Source organism: Drosophila eugracilis, unplaced genomic scaffold (assembly GCF_018153835.1).
Source record: "Drosophila eugracilis isolate 14026-0451.02 unplaced genomic scaffold, ASM1815383v1 contig_2088, whole genome shotgun sequence".
Classification (NCBI taxonomy): domain Eukaryota; kingdom Metazoa; phylum Arthropoda; class Insecta; order Diptera; family Drosophilidae; genus Drosophila; species Drosophila eugracilis.
This window is the reverse complement of record NW_024572964.1, coordinates 2726071-2741539: the sequence shown is the minus strand read 5'-3', so window position 1 is coordinate 2741539 and position 15469 is coordinate 2726071. Positions and strand designations below refer to the sequence as shown.

The 15469-nt window shown below is 45.4% G+C and overlaps 5 protein-coding genes across 7 annotated transcripts; 2 read left to right on the top strand and 3 right to left on the bottom strand.

The window, feature by feature from the left end:
• The first annotated feature begins 82 nt into the window (after positions 1 to 82).
• Positions 83 to 1754, top strand: LOC108108202 (probable proline--tRNA ligase, mitochondrial). 3 transcript variants are annotated; one of them, XM_017216154.1, is made up of 4 exons: positions 83 to 243; positions 309 to 560; positions 622 to 883; positions 941 to 1754. In XM_017216154.1, the coding sequence occupies exons 1-4, from the start codon at positions 151 to 153 to the stop codon at positions 1720 to 1722; spliced, it is 1389 nt and encodes a 462-aa protein (XP_017071643.1). In that variant the 5' UTR covers positions 83 to 150; the 3' UTR covers positions 1723 to 1754. The 3 variants fall into 3 exon arrangements, with proteins under 3 accessions (XP_017071643.1, XP_017071646.1, XP_017071644.1); XM_017216157.1 differs by lacking the exon at positions 941 to 1754 and having other exon boundaries at positions 309 to 564; positions 622 to 821; XM_017216155.1 differs by lacking the exon at positions 83 to 243 and having other exon boundaries at positions 453 to 564.
• LOC108108203 lies at positions 1706 to 3850 on the bottom strand. Its single transcript, XM_017216158.2, has 6 exons — positions 3757 to 3850; positions 3326 to 3501; positions 3133 to 3256; positions 2904 to 3065; positions 2716 to 2849; positions 1706 to 2655 (listed from the first exon to the last, which is right to left on the bottom strand). Exons 2-6 carry the CDS (start codon positions 3386 to 3388, stop codon positions 1825 to 1827), a joined length of 1314 nt encoding a protein of 437 aa, XP_017071647.1. The 5' UTR covers positions 3389 to 3501; positions 3757 to 3850; the 3' UTR covers positions 1706 to 1824.
• Positions 3851 to 5420: 1570 nt separating this feature from the next.
• On the bottom strand, positions 5421 to 6645 carry LOC108108246. Its single transcript, XM_017216217.2, has 2 exons — positions 6518 to 6645; positions 5421 to 6391 (listed from the first exon to the last, which is right to left on the bottom strand). Exons 1-2 carry the CDS (start codon positions 6539 to 6541, stop codon positions 5528 to 5530), a joined length of 888 nt encoding a protein of 295 aa, XP_017071706.1. The 5' UTR covers positions 6542 to 6645; the 3' UTR covers positions 5421 to 5527.
• Positions 6646 to 8703: 2058 nt separating this feature from the next.
• On the top strand, positions 8704 to 9766 carry LOC108107625. Its single transcript, XM_017215194.2, has 2 exons — positions 8704 to 8938; positions 9057 to 9766. The coding sequence occupies exons 1-2, from the start codon at positions 8787 to 8789 to the stop codon at positions 9529 to 9531; spliced, it is 627 nt and encodes a 208-aa protein (XP_017070683.1). The 5' UTR covers positions 8704 to 8786; the 3' UTR covers positions 9532 to 9766.
• A 279-nt stretch (positions 9767 to 10045) lies between these two features.
• Positions 10046 to 15118, bottom strand: LOC108108024 (MOG interacting and ectopic P-granules protein 1). The gene is made up of 6 exons (XM_017215888.2): positions 12719 to 15118; positions 12400 to 12657; positions 11895 to 12140; positions 11651 to 11830; positions 11182 to 11530; positions 10046 to 10933 (listed from the first exon to the last, which is right to left on the bottom strand). The coding sequence occupies exons 1-6, from the start codon at positions 15116 to 15118 to the stop codon at positions 10929 to 10931; spliced, it is 3438 nt and encodes a 1145-aa protein (XP_017071377.1). The 3' UTR covers positions 10046 to 10928.
• Between the last annotated feature and the right edge of the window lie 351 nt (positions 15119 to 15469).

Sequence of the window (15469 nt, the reverse complement as noted above, 5' to 3'; positions counted from 1 at the left end):
TTCACTTCCATGGGTGGGCACTGTATCATATTTTGCAGTAATATTTATTATATGCATCTCTGGTCACATTGGAAATTTGCATTTGTTGTTTTGCATTTATTCACCGGCAATTTTATGAAATAAAAAGGAGTTAACTAAATAAAATAAATCATGAATAAAGCCTCGCGACTTTTCTGTCCGGCTCTTATTACACCGAAGAATGCGGTGGTCAAGCAAACGGAGCAACTGTCACGCAGTCAAAAGGTGGTATTCCTTTCTATGGTGTTGTTACGAAAGAAGTTGTCAATGAAATCATATACATTTTTCAGCTCCTGACAGATCTTGGATTGATTAAATCAGGCAGCAATGGCACTTACCAAATAATGCCCATGGCCCAACGATCGGTGGACAAGTTTATCAACCTGGTGCAAAGCAACATGCAGCTGGCTGGAGGACAGAAGATCGCCCTGCCAGTCCTGACGCCCACAGGTCTTTGGAAGAAGACGGGACGACTCGAAGGAGACATCTCAGAGTTCTACATGGTTCGGGATCGTAGTGGCAAGCAATTTCTCATGAGTCCAGTGAGTGAGTGAGCACATATCCTAATTCGCGATTCGAATGTAATCAAATTTTTGCATTTAGACCCACGAGGAGGCAGTAACTGCTATGCTGGCCACCACCTCACCGATTTCTTATCGCCAGCTGCCCTTGAGGCTGTACCAAATAGGTCCCAAGTTCCGGGATGAGCTAAAGACTCGTTTCGGCTTGATGAGAGCCAAGGAGTTCCTGATGAAGGACATGTACTCCTTTGATGTATCCGAAGAAACAGCTAGGGAAACCTATTCCGTAGTTAGTGCGGCCTATGATAGGTTGTTTAAACAACTGGACGTTCCTTTTGTTAAGGGTAGGTAAACAACATTTAGAAAAAGAAATTCCGATATTAATCTAGTTAATTTTTTAGTAAATGCGGCAACTGGCATGATGGGTGGCAGTGTATCCCATGAATACCACTACGTCTCGCCTGTGGGCGAGGACACCCTCTTGCAGTGCAGCTCCTGCGGCTTTGCTGGCAACTCTGAAGTCCTGGAGACCGATCCACAATCCACCGCTTGCTGTCCAAGCTGTAAAAGCTCCGATTTAAAAGAAGTTCGAGGGGTTGAGGTGGCCCACACCTTCTTGTTGGGAGACAGGTACTCTAAGCCTTTGGGAGCAACCTTCCTCAACACCTCCGGCAAACCACAATCGCTAGTAATGGGCTGCTATGGCATTGGCATCACCAGAGTCATTGCTGCAGCTTTGGAGGTACTTTCCTCCGACCAAGAACTACATTGGCCGAGGCTCCTGGCACCTTACGATGTTTGTTTAATAGGACCCAAGCAAGGCAGCAAAGAACAGCCGGCTGCAGAGGTGATAGAAAACGAACTGCTTCAAACTATAGGAGATATTTGTGGTCACGAAGAGCTTCTGCATGACGATCGCAAGGACCTGACAATAGGCAAACGTTTGCTAGAAGGCAAACGCCTGGGACATCCGCTCACCATTGTAGTAGGAGCCAAGTCAGTACAGCAGGATTCCCCCAGGCTAGAAGTACACCTCAGTAATGGTGAAAAACTTGAGTTGGATCTAAGTGAAGCCCTGAATCTTGTGGCGGAACATAACCATCATAAGAAGGTTCTTTTAAATGGAAGATTTATCCGGGAAAATGATGAAAGTATAAGTCGATCAGTTGGCCATCAGCTTTAGCTTTATGGAATAAAGTTAACAATAACACACAACTTTTCACAACCGCGCTTCCAGACTGATTAAACCCTAATCAGCTCCGAGCTGCTTCTACAACCATATTTACTAGTGTTCCGCATAGTCGGGTTCCGGAATCTGCGGGTAGATCTGAACTTGGAGTTGCGGCTTGCGTGGCGGTGGTGGGGGCTTGGTCACCATGCTGGTGTAAGACCAGGGCATCTGGTTGCGCAGTTCCTCGCTGACACGTGGATTAGCTGGTGGTGGATACATATCGCTGTAGCGATTGTTTAGTGGCGAATTTACTGCAAGTTGTTGAACAGCCGGCGAGGGAGACCGTGGAGTGGGTGGCTCCGAGGGCGGATAGTTAAGATGATCAGGATGGGCCTCGGTGGTGCGATAAGTGTTGATGTCTGGCTGCGGGGAGACAACATCCCTTTGTTGTGGCACTTGGGGCGGAAGCACCATTACCGGCGACTGCAGAGTCGTACGATCTCCGGGTGCAAACTGCCGGGAGTCCTGACGCTGGAGATTCTGCTCTGCAGGAATGAAAATAGGCAGCGGTTTGGGTCGGATCTGGTCCGGATACTGGGGGCTCTCAAGAGGAGCCGAAGGTTGGGGAGCCTCCACCAGAGTGGCCTGCACCACCGGTTGGACTGGCGCAACCACAGGCTGAGGAGTTGGCTGACGGGTCGGTGCCTGGCTCCTGCTCAACGCGGCAGCTGCAGCATTCTGTTTCGCCATGATTCCGGACAACGAAAGACAGAAACTGACTCCAATGATGTTCAGCAGCCAGATGATGGCCACGCGACTGGTGAGGCACAGTAGAACAATCGAAGGCGTCGAGAAGTAGACTCCAAACTGCTCCAGCACACTCCAAATGTTACTGGTAAAATCAGTGTTCTTTACTCCAATGTAAGTAAACGCAGCTTCAATGGACTAAAGAAAGAAAAAAAATTATTATCTATTACTATATATATTAGAATTAATTTTTTTCACCGTTGTATGACTTATGTCTAATCCGTGATACACTGAGGCCACCACATCGAGGATACTTCCGGCGAGTACTGACAAAAACCAGGGCCAGTAGACTACTCCGGAGATCAGCTTCGTTGTGCGATTGCACAATGTGGCTGCAATGAATCTTCAGTTAATATTCGCATTGAAATCTTTTTTGAGATACTCACTAATGACCAACGTCGAAGTGGCAACCCAAAGCCCACTGATCACCGCATAGGTTATCATGAAGATAAACTCCCTGTTGGTTATGGCGTAGGAGATGGTCCAATCCATGGTCAAATCAATTTGGTTGTCATTTACCTTCAGCACCGGATCACCACATTCCTCCTCTGCAACGAAATTGATTAGTTAGAGGTAACCTTTTGATATCATGTAGAGATATAGGTATTTCCTTACCTGCAAAATAGATAAGTTCCATAGCATACTTGAAGGGATTTATGCTGAAGTCAGTAACCCCATCCGGGCATTCCCTGAAGGTGATGCCCCAGATAGACAAGCCCAAATAGATGACTCCCTGAGCCTAGAACAAATTTCGATCGAATTACTGACTATTTCAAAAGGAATGTTGAATAATCTTTATGACACTCACGAGTATGACAATCGCCATGAAGAGTATAAAGCACTTGGAGAAGCCAGTGCCCATGCTCGCCATCTTGATGAGGGTCTCTTATTCCTTCGGCGGGGTATTCCGGTTAATGGGTTGTGCAACCTGTGATCGCTGAGACAGCCAATTGCCTTCTCGATAAGACAACGCACGCTTTGGAGCTATAAATTCAATTTGAAATTACAATTCGTCAATTCGAGAGATATCTAATCAGCTTGATTAGTTTTCTGGGGATTTTGCATATCGAATCAGGAGAGCTCAATCATTTCATGGGCCATTTTCTCAATATACTTAAGGACAATTGTCTAATCTCTAACAATTCGATGAATCACAGAAGGAAAATACGTTTTCGTCACTTCAATAAAGTATACGCAAGGTTGGCCATAAACAATAGAAACAGAAACGGAAACACTCACACGAAATCACAAATCGTTATCTGAACGATGGAACTCAACTCGCGGAGTTTTTCAGCGGTAAAAAATGGATGGCGAAACGCATTCGCCGGCTGCCTCCTTTGGACTGAGCTCTTCCATCGAATGGCCATCGACTCTGGGTCTCCAAATGCTCCGCTCTTCCAAAGCGATAAGATAAACCTAATGAAATTTTAAGGGTTACACCTGTTATCAAAAGCAGCCAGCATGGATCGGTGGGTGACTACCACCACATATTGCGCCCCCCAGTTGCACAATAGCAGAGTGCAAATATTTTGCTGATTTTGTAATACAAATTGAATGTGTTATCAGCGAGCTTTTTGCTTTATCACTCGGAAAACATAGATATAACAGAAGGCAAATATAGGCAAACCTGCCCCCAGATGGGTAAACAAATAAAGGAACATGTCAGTTAGCAGGAACTAAATTTAAACTCACAGCTGATGGCGATCGCCAATTTACTTGTCTTATCAATTTTCACGCTCACGCTGCGTATACTCGACATTCTGACACTCAGCTTTTTGGCTCGTGTACTCGAGACTATCGTCTTTATAAGTTGTAAGTGATTGATTGCGGGTGCAGGGGATTTCTTTATCGGGTATGATTCATAACACACCTAGGGAACTACAAAAAATGTTTACAACCCCCAGGTAATTGTTTTGATATACGATGTTTGCTCATTCTGCTACTGAAGAGGTTAGCCATTCGATTTAATTCACACCTGAAAGTACATTTGAATCAACCATTATATTTACTACCTGCTGGGCGTAAACCTTCATAATTCACAATTTAAATTGAATTACATTAAGAGATCCCTTCTCAGTGAGCTATGAATATTCAAGCAGTTTTATTTTTAGAATTATAATAAAGTTAAGTCGCACTTCACTTAATAAACATAAAAAAAATCATTGATAAATGGCAAAAACAATCCCTTTTTGCCAAACATCCAGCTATAAATTAAGTAAATACCAATAAACAAATTATTGTAGGAAATATTCTCACACCTTTAATTGTTTTAATATTTCGTTTTACAATTTTCTGCATATAATGGTTAAAAAAAAGAATATTATCAGAATATTATCCCCATGGTTTATAAGCTTATAAGGTCGTTGATTTGAAAAGTACGACCTATATAATTTGTTTAGGAAGTTAACCTTATCAAAAGCAAATTAAAGCACATGCCGCTTTCTCCACATTTTTATAATCAAAATGCAAACAATTGATTCGCAATTTGTTGACTAATGCTTTTGGTCAACGAGCAATGGGGCTGATTAACACTTTGGGCCAAATATAAACACATCGATTGGATAGTTCAGCCCTCGACAATTTGGCAATATTTAATTAACCCAATTGAAGCCAACATTTGCAACACGTTTCGAGAGAACATATGAGTATACAGATTGTATTATTTGCTTTGCACAGAAATATTTGCATATCGATGTCAGGTTTTTCCCACCGGAGATTCTGGGAAGGTTTCAGATGAATCGTTCATGCCTGGTTGAACCGCTAGCTTCATTAAGGCCTGTGTTTATTCGAGCAATTAGAGCCTCAAATTTGGCAGAGATCGCCGGGTAGCCAGAGCCCCGTCCACCAGCTCATCACTTCCCGCGCCGTGTGAATTGGAAATGCAAATAAAGAAGCTTCGTATCTGATCTGATCACATGACTTTAATTGAACTTGGCGTGTCATAAATATGTGAGTGGCGAGATGAGTTGGGGATGAGGGTTACAACTAGAGGGTTCAGAGTTCGGCCGACTTAAACGCGAGCCGAGAGGATGACGGGATCGGCCTCTACCTCGGCCACCTTCTCCTTGAGTTTCTCTTCGTCCTTCTTTAGCTTCTGGATGGGCTCTTCTGTGGTCGATGTGGTGCTGCTCACAAGGGTCAATACGGTGGTCGAGCTCTTATCACTCTCCTCCTTCTCAGCAGCTTTGGTGGTGGTCTCCACCTTGGTAGACTGCTCCTCTGTGGTGCTTGTAGAGCCAGCAATAGCCAACGCCTCCTCCACACTCTCAATTGGTGCCGTGGACGTAATCGAGGTCTTGGTAATGCTAATCTTGGTCTGCTTTCCATCGCTGCTGTCGTTAGTGGAATCCTCCTTAATGGTGGCAGAGATCAGCTTGGTGTGGTGCACCTGGAAGGTGGGAATCAGGGGCAGGGCGCCACCGTTGTGTGGTTGCACAGACACATGGTCAATGATCAGATGGGCGGGTACACCATCCTCACTATCGGGCACCTTCCTGGTGGTCTGCAGCAGAATCTTGCGGGCCAAACCATCGTCCGTAGACGTGACGGAATCTGTGGCCGGCGTGGATTCATCCGATCGCTTAGTCAGAGCATGCTCCACATCCTCCGTGATCTGAGCCTGAGATTCAGGCTTCACCTCCTCCACCACGCTTCCTGGGGCACTGGCCTGGTGCAGGCTCAGGGCAGATTGGAACAGACTGTCCTCCAGATCTCCGATCAGGCCATGGAATGAGATCTGCTTCACCTCGGCATCAGGATTAGCCTCCACTTGCCGCTTAACTACTTCCTGTTTCTGCACTGGCTCCAAACCCGTGAAGAGATCACCCAAATCGAAAGGTGCAGCCAACGAGGAAACCGCCAGGGTCGCCAGCAACTAAAATAGTAGAAGTGTAAAGGGTTAAATAATGATTAGATGATTAGATTAACCACTGTGATTTTGAAATTATATCAATAAGAATTCCCATTACTATCTTAAATCCATTTTAAGATCTCTACTTACGGTGGTTAGCAAAGTGCACTTCATGGCCACTGCTACTGGTGATTTCGTCAGGATGAGGGTTGTGCTCAGCTCCAAGCTCAGATGGGAAATAAGTTTACGGCCCAGTGGCCGGCGAGTTTTTAAAGTTTTCCGGCGCCCGCCGAGCGGCCGACTGAAAGTTGCGGCTAAGCTTTATTTTTACGTTCAGTTAGCACTTAGATCGCTTGGTTTGCCGAACTTGTTTTGGTGCCTGCGCGTGCTACTCCTCGATGTTTGGGCCCAAACCTATTCTATTTTGTATTTCTCCGAGCTCTGTTTGTTGTCAGACTCCCAAGTTTGACACTGTAAAAAAAAGTGGCAAGAAAAGGAGAATTAATACCTAAATGTGTATTTTTTTCATGACAGAAAAGGGTTTCCTTTATTAAAAAATAAATAATTATGCAAACAAAATTGTTGATTTCTCCTGAATTATCTAATCTAATTACTTGACTAGAATTTGCTCCAAATATGAAAATTGATGTTAATAGTTAAAACCTTCGTTTTGCTGATTGGCAGTTAAATTAGTTTAAAACTTAAATATATTCCAAGGATATAGCAATAACAGAGCGCCAAAGGTGCTATATGACCCAGGAGTTTTAGAGGCAGATCTGAAAGCGCCGATACTAAATCCAAGTTGATTGTCATAATTATGACAATTAACATATATTTATTAAAACAAACGACAAATTTAATTCCAAGAAGCCGATCAATATAAAAACAAGACCAGTCTGTAGCCTTTGAAAGGCCAAAACAATCGGTCAAAATGAAAACACGCGCTATAAACCGCAAATTATTTAGAGGATAAATATATAATTACAAGATACTTCTGCATTTCTCGGCCGACTGCAGTTGGCAGCAATTACATTTACGCCTCTTTAACACTTCATAATTAGAGCGGTCGCTGTGAGATCACCGGGGCACAAAGTTGATATGCAAAATGTGCAAATTAATTTCAAAAATTTTCCGCTGAGACAAAGGTCTATGTTCAGGAGAAAACTTGTTGAAAAAACGTGCCTGAAAAGCGATTTGCCTCCATATCGAAAAACCGCAAAACGTTTACTGCGGCTTCGATCCGCCAAAGACAGACTGCAGGCCAAAAAAAAGCAAAGAATCTGGGTAATAATGAATGAAAGTCAAGATCTCGCTGGTTATGCCGGAAAATGGGCGGCTTTAGGCGGTTAACTCTAGTGTGGATTAACTCGTATACTGGGTGGGTAGTAAAAATATTAAGTTTTTAATTTAATTACCGATTTATGAGGCATTCGGCGGGGGATGTGCGTAATATCTCCACATCTGTGCATTAATTATAGGTCTGGGCTAGCATTTTTTCGGTTCCTATTAACGGATAAGGAGATTTTTGTGCTTTTTAAAATTAGTATTGTTTTCTTAAATTGTTATTTTTATTTAACAACAAATTGTGAACAATATTTTTAATTTATCAATAATATCTAATGTTTAATAACAATGTGTTATATTGAAATACTGAACTAAGATAAAACCAATAACAAATTTAGGAAGAAAGTGAATTGCTGGACGTTGGTGAGTTTTTAATGTCATTCTAGGCTTATACGTAATATCGTGAGATACAAATAGAAAGAAGCTTAGCATGTGATAAAAATATCACACACATTGCATATTAGATGCAAATGATTCTGATTTGCGGTGAAAGCACATGCCTTCGTCAGCCGGGGCGTATGCGTAATGTGAATAATCTTGGCAGACAGGCGCGTGTCCAGGCCACATGCAATAATCCCGACAAATGCGTCACCAAAGGTGCAATGTTTATGGATTTATTTTTGGACAGTCCGCCTCGTAAACACCAAGTCGAGATTTGCGTAGGCAGCCCTTGCCAATGGTCAATATTTGTGTGGACTCGACTGGGGGACAGTCCCTGGGACACGCTCCCGAAACGGGCACAATTAATTAGAGTCTGGCCACCTCGAAAAACAATCGCCAGTCCATTTGAAACGGAAGCCAAGTCTGATTCGGTGTGCCTAGAAACTGGGGATGGAGACCCCTGAGAGTGGCAAACCTGTCGGGCAATTAACAGTTGCCGATAATTACGCGGAATCGCGCCTCGCCAACGGACCCGACCGAACCTCCATGGCGGTCGTATTCGCTATAAAAGCGCTCCGATCTGCACTAATTAACTTTAAACGCGAGAAAGTCAGACGAGGCACCGGAGCCACTATCCCAGCAGAGCTACAGCGCAGGCCGTCTTCCTTAGCCTTCCAAAAGCCTAAACCTTAAGATGCAGGTCCACCAGGCTGTGTTTGGAGCCGCCGTGCTCGGTATGCTGTTGGCCATCGGAGGCTCTCTGCCCGTTTTGGATGTTAGCTCTGGCATTGACAACGCCACCATCGAGGAGCTGAGGGCCAGCGTCAACGATAGCCCTAAGAATCTGTAAGTTTAAAATGATATGATATACACCAAGACAAAGATTATTATAGTTTTGCTATGTAAAAAATTTCAAATGCAAGTACGTAGAAAAATATCTAACTGGCTTTTATTTCCTTTTCAGCTACGTGGTCAAGGCGGTGGTCTATGAGATTGGCATTCTGACGGAGGTGGGCGAAAATGACACCAGTTTCGAGAGCCAAGAGCGCGTGGACCTGACCTTCTATGACACGCACAGCAACAAGAGTCACATTGACCTGGGTAACATTCCACTGCCCATCCAGACAAACGTTACAGGACAAGTCCTGACCGGAATTGCACCCGTGAATCTGGGAGCTTTTAGCAGCCCTCAGGAACTTCTGGAGACCCTGCCCCTGACTGGAAGCATTGTGAACATCACGCACAGTGACACCGCCTTCTATCAACTGAGCAGATCCAATACCAGTGCCGCGGATAAGCCACAGATCCTGGATCAGGATGCGCTGTCCAAGCTTACACATGCCGCTCAGCTGTTCCCACCGTCATCGCAAATTGGCCAGTCCGTGCCAATAAATCCAGTCACCGATAATGAGGTGGCACAGACGGAGCCCGAGGATTAGGCTTTCCCTGTCGGAATCTCATCGTGATGCAGTGCGTTGCTCTTCATACAACCTATCAATACGTATACTCTAGATCTACTTAGTTTTATGGCTTCACACACTTAAGTACCTACAGTGCTAGAAAAGACTGGACGAGGACAAAAGATCAGCACAATTGCCTTGGTCACATCACAAGGTTGGAATTTCACTTTTCTATTGTAAAGTAAAAATAAATTTTGCATTAGTGCTAGGTAAATGAGGCGTCTGTCTTTTCCACTGGTGTTATCTCGTCTTCGGACGGTGCGAGGTGGTCATAGTCATGTGACTGGCTACTGCTAAAAGCATTCCAATCACTTCTCACCTCTGACGTCGGCGGATGATGGAGTGGATCCGAAGTCAGCCAAAGAGGCCCGTCTAGAACCTTTTAAAAGTGCAATGAAAATCCGCTTTGATCTTAGCATTTTATATTAACTAGGTTTTTAATTTTCTCATTTTCAGTTTGTTTGTTGTTGTGGTTTGTTGGTTGGTTGGTTGGTTGGTTGTGTGGTTTTGCTTTATAACTGTAGTACATGTTGATCTTAGGTGGTAATAGATGATATATACTTTAATATTAATAGATAATGTGTAATATAAATATAAGTTTAAACTTGTACACAAAAATTAAAATGTCGAACGTCTCTCAGATCAGTTTATAAGAGTTCTCTCCACAACGCTCCGTTCCGAGTCACTCCCCCTTTGCCTCATCGACTAATCGCAAAAATAAGCTAGAAGATTCGAGAGGAGAACGAAACGAAGCACACCAATTACGTGGGCGGAGACCTATTCAAAATGTATATACATACTGCAACACACATTTGGATACTCGTAGTTCTCGTATAAATAGTTTAGTTTTTAACTAATTTACATAGTCATCATGCTGACGATGCGCTCTGGCGGCTTCTTCATAATATGCTTTAAATATAGTTAAATATATATGTATGTATGTGGTATATTTTAGTAGTAGCTACAACTTCAACTTATGTGCACACTCCAAAACGTATGTAACTAAGATCCGTAACTAGTATCTCTAATCTGTATCTGTATCTATGCCGTTAGCGTTTTATATGTGTATCGCGTATCCTGTAGCTGTTGTGTTTGTGATTAAACCGCAGCGAGTACGGACTACTCTAGATTAGTTTAGTCAGGGGGTCACAGGTCACACAGGTGGCTGACACCGGCTTTCCACTCTGCTCCATCTCCTCCTCCGTTTCAGTTTCTGCTTATACTCATGCTCTTTATACAATTCGACTTACAGAAGTAAAAGGGCGTGACCTTGGGGCGGCAAGGTCGCCTTCGGCTTATAAACGAAACTAAAGTTAAAGCGCTGTCAATGCTGCAAACTTTGCGAGATTAGGTTTTTGGTTGATCCAACACGCATTTTAATCTGTGAAGATAAAAGCAAAAATATAAATAGGCGTCCACTTCATGGAAAATATAAGCATAAAATACGGAGAGATAATATTAATCTTTAGAAAATTCCAAGCTATTTTTCGCAATAACTTTTTGTAATATATTAACTTTGAATAATTCGTTTCATATCCGATTTTAACTAGTTTTTTTAAATAGCTTAGTATTGATAAAATATCCGATTTCATTCTTTCAGCCTTCGTTTGAAGCCGGAAAATCACGTACCTATGACATGACTCTCCATATTTGTGATGCGTGGCTTTGATGCGGGCTGTGGTATGATAGTGATCTCATCGTTAATCTTAAGCGGCTTCAGCAGCGAGTCATTGGCCGCTCCCAACGAACTGCGCGACATCCCTGCTCCAGATCCCGACCCGCTAGACTGCGCACTGTTCTTCTTGCTGTCCATCGCCTTCCTGGCCACAGTACTGTGGGCGGTATAGACATGCGTCTCAAACTGTTTGTACATGCCGAAGGTTGCCGTGCAAACGGTGCACTTGTAGGACAGGTGAGCGGGCTTTAGGGTCATGTGGTGATCGCGTGACACGTGATTCAGCAACTTCCATTGGTACATCTGCAGGGGAAAATCCATATAGTTATAAATTACTCATTCAGGAGTCATATACAATGCAGATAAGAATAATAGCACGATAAAAGTGCTATCTTTCTGAATCCATTTATAAGTGAGACTTACCCTTCCACAGACTGGACAGCGACCGGCATCCTTGCCCTTGTTAGCAGCCTCCTGCATAGAGCTTGTGACCAAGCCATGGGAACCCAGTAAATGTCGCTCCAATCCCTGATCCGTAAAGAATCGGAATTGACACTTTTGGCAATTCAATGGCGGCCTGTTGTAGATCATCTTGGGATGAATCTGTTATATAAAAAATATTTATTAGCAATGAGGAAAACAGGGGCAAATGGAAACTCAGCTGTACCTTCACTTTGTGCATCCACTGCATGTGGTTGCGCAGTTGCTCCAGATCCTTAATGTAGCCATCGCAAATCTCGCAGATGACAAACTGCGCCTTGTTGTTGCCGCTCGGACTCTGACCAGGCTTCATCCCTGCAGCCGCTTGGGGCGCCTTGCTGGAAGACGCACCCGCTCCGGCGCCCACCGAGCTCTGACGAGGTAATGGCGTTATCGAGATGCTGGGCTGTCCGGCCATCGGCTTCTTGGACGCCTGGTTTAAGAAATAGTTATTTGATTAAAACCGGTTTATAAGAGGGAGAGAGTTAAGGTATATAAAAGAAGCTAAGTCTTAAATTTATATCAGATGTAAGCAGAAATGAGCAATTTTGCTAATTTTAATATAGAAATTATAGAATACTTCATAATTATTAAGAAGAGTTTGCCAAATTTATTTTTAGAATGATATAGGAAATGTCATAGGTCGTTGACTTATGGAGGAATATGAATTATTAATATTTCAAAAAGCTTACCTGCACAAGCTGTCCGGCAGCCAGCTGGTAGCTGTTAGGCAACGATAGACTCGCATTCATCGAATTGCCTCCTCGCACAGGCGCAGGATTGCGCACCATATTCTGCTTGGGAGGCTGCGGGGCTCGCTGTCGCATCTTCGCCGCATTTTGGGCAGCTAAAGCGGCTGCCTGCAAATTATTCCTGGCCTGCGCCGCCGCCTGCTGCTGCTGGATGTTAGCCAAGGCAGCCTTCTGTGCCGCCGCCTGTGCAGCCATGGCCTAGAAGATACGAAAATCAAATTAATAAAGGTTATAGAATAATTTAACTTGCAAAACTTACCTGATAAGCGGTGGCGGTGCCTACAAGACCATGACGTGGCTTGATGCGCGGAATCTTGGCCGGTGCCTCCCAGTCATTGGGCGGTGCCAGGTTAAGCTCCGGCCGGAACTTCTTGGCGCAAACAGGCTGATGACGCGCCAGCTTCGCCTTGCCATTGTCCTCAAAGCCGCAGTTGGGACACTGGTGGTACGGCAGTGGCTTGATTAGTCGCGCCTTTATGTTGTGCACAGCCTCCATGTGGTAGACAATCTCAGTTGCGTTCCTTATCTCAAACGTACAGAAGTTGCACTTATACAGCACTCCGTTCATGTGCGGCGTCTCGTAATGATTGGCCATCGCCATAGCAGACTCCGACTTAAAGTTGCAGAACTCGCACCGCTTCATCCGGAACTTGAAGGGAGCGTTTTTCGTCTTGGATGCCTGCAGATTGCCCGACAGCGCATTGATAGCCATCTCAAACTCCTTGGGATTTTGCACCTGAGCCTTGCGCATCTTCCGCTTCTGCAGGCGCAACAGATCCGCCTGTACGTACTCCTGCACCAGACCCACACCAATGTCCATGAAGAACTTTCCCAGCGGACTTTCAAAGTAGTTCTCCTGTCCGGGCTTGCTGCCTCCTGGATTGTTGGCAGATACTCCGCCTGCTGTGGCTAAGGCGGCGGCGGGCTTAATGGCAACTTTCAGTGCGCTCAAGTCGTCATTTGCCTCCTTGATCAGCACCTTTGTGCGCATCCCTGATTCCGAATCATCGTCGTCGTCTTCGTCATCATCATCGTCCGATTGCTCTGACCAGGACTCGTCGTCGCCCCGCTTCTTCTTTTTCTTTTTGCCGCCATCGTCAGCTTGATCGGCTGGCTTATCCTCCTTATTTTGCTCGGTCATCATGTCAAACTCGTCACCCTTGTCCGCTTCAGCCAAATCCTCTGCAGATAGCGCATACTTGGTCTCAATGGCTTTTACCACCTCGCAGATATTCTCGTGCGGTGGCTTCTCGTAAATGTAGGGAACAATGAAGGAGGGTGCTTCCAGGACAAACATATCGTCTGTGAGTCCGGGCAGCAGGTTAGCATTGTTGGTCATGCTGGGCAGTCCGGTAAGCGATAGAGTAGGCGGATTCAGCTGCACTGGGCTTGCGGTTATGCCTCCCGCCATGGGAACCAACTTAGGCGGCACAACACCCAGATTGGTTGCCGCTCCCGTCACAGCATTTGTTATGGTCACCGGATAGACTGAATCCCGGGGTCCTGGCACAGAACTCGGGCTGCCATCCAGTGGCATGAGAGAACGGGCGTCCTTTATGGTTAGCTGTCCCATTCCTGAAGGCGTCGAACTACGCTGCCTTTTGTGACTGGGTTGCTGCAGCTCATCCAGGTCGCTCTTGCGTTTGCTGCTGGGCGAAATACTTGGCGGTGTGTCGTCTTCAATTACGACGCAGTCATCGTCGTCGTCATCATCTTCATCTTCCTGCACAGGTGGCGGCGGCGGCGTTGCCTTGACTACTGGGGGAAGCTTCTTCACTGGCGGCGGTGGAGCCGGGGACTCCGTTTCCGAGTCTGAGGCTATCAGCACGGCATCGTCTGATGAATCACCACCGCTACAGGAGGCAGGTTTGGCTGCCTGCTCCGTGGGCTTATCCGCCTCCTTGTGCTCCGTGATTTCCTCCATTTCCTCGTCACTGTCCTCATCCAGGTTAACCACAGCGCTATCAGAGGAGGCGACAGCAGCCTTGGTCTCCGCTAAACTGGCCTGGCCATTCTCTTTTTGCTTAGGACTGGCAGCAAACCCATTCTCCTGCTTTGCCGTAGGCTCATCGTCCTCTAATTCGCTGGCCATACTCTCATCGGCATCCAGCTGGGATTTCTTCCTGCTGACCAGCTCTTCTCCCTGAACTGTGGCTGCCCCCAAGGGATCTTCAGCCTCGCAGCTATTTTCCGCCGTGCTACCGATCTTTTCGGCATCGTCTTCGTCCTCGGGTTCATGATCCCCATCCCCATTGGTGGTGGCCTCCTCTTCCTCATCTTCTTCTCCCAGCTTGTGCTCTTTGGAACTGGTACTGGTGATCTGTGAGTCCTCGTCGTCGTTCTCCACCTCATTTTCCACCACCTCCTCGTTGTCGTCCACCTCCATTATCTCTTCGGGCGCTGGAGCTTGTGGAGAAGCCTGAGCCACATCCTCTTTGGCGATGTCCTTATCGCCGGTGGAGAGAAGTTCTAACTTTTCCTTTGATGGTGCCTCTGTCAAGTGTTCCTCCTCCTGCTGCTCCTCCTCGTCCTCTGTTCTGACACGCTGCTCATCATCGTCTGCTGATGTTTTGGACTGTTTCGGACTATTTGATGCGCTGGCAAGCTTTGTCGTGGGCTCGGCCACGCCCTCCGGCAAAACGACATCGACTTCAGTCATTTGAGGTCCGTTCTCTGCTCCGTGGAATGTGCCCAAGTCGGTTTATCTTCCAGCTGTTGGTGTTTCTGTAAGAGATGAATTGAAAATTAAAACTTGGTTTGAGATGTTTATTTTCTGAAAAATTAATGGGGAGCTTCTTTAGACCAACCGGAAAAATTGGCACGTAAAAGAAAACTAAAGTATCAAAAAGCAACGAATGAGCAGCACAAAGCGCAGCGGGCAAAGAGTAAAAATAAAAAGAGCTAAAACTGCAGAAAGAGGAAGGCGAAGAAGAGGGCGGTGCAAAGAAGAAGGCGAAAAATTAACAATCACCGAAAAATATTTGAAAATCTAGGTGAATTAAAAAGGTGA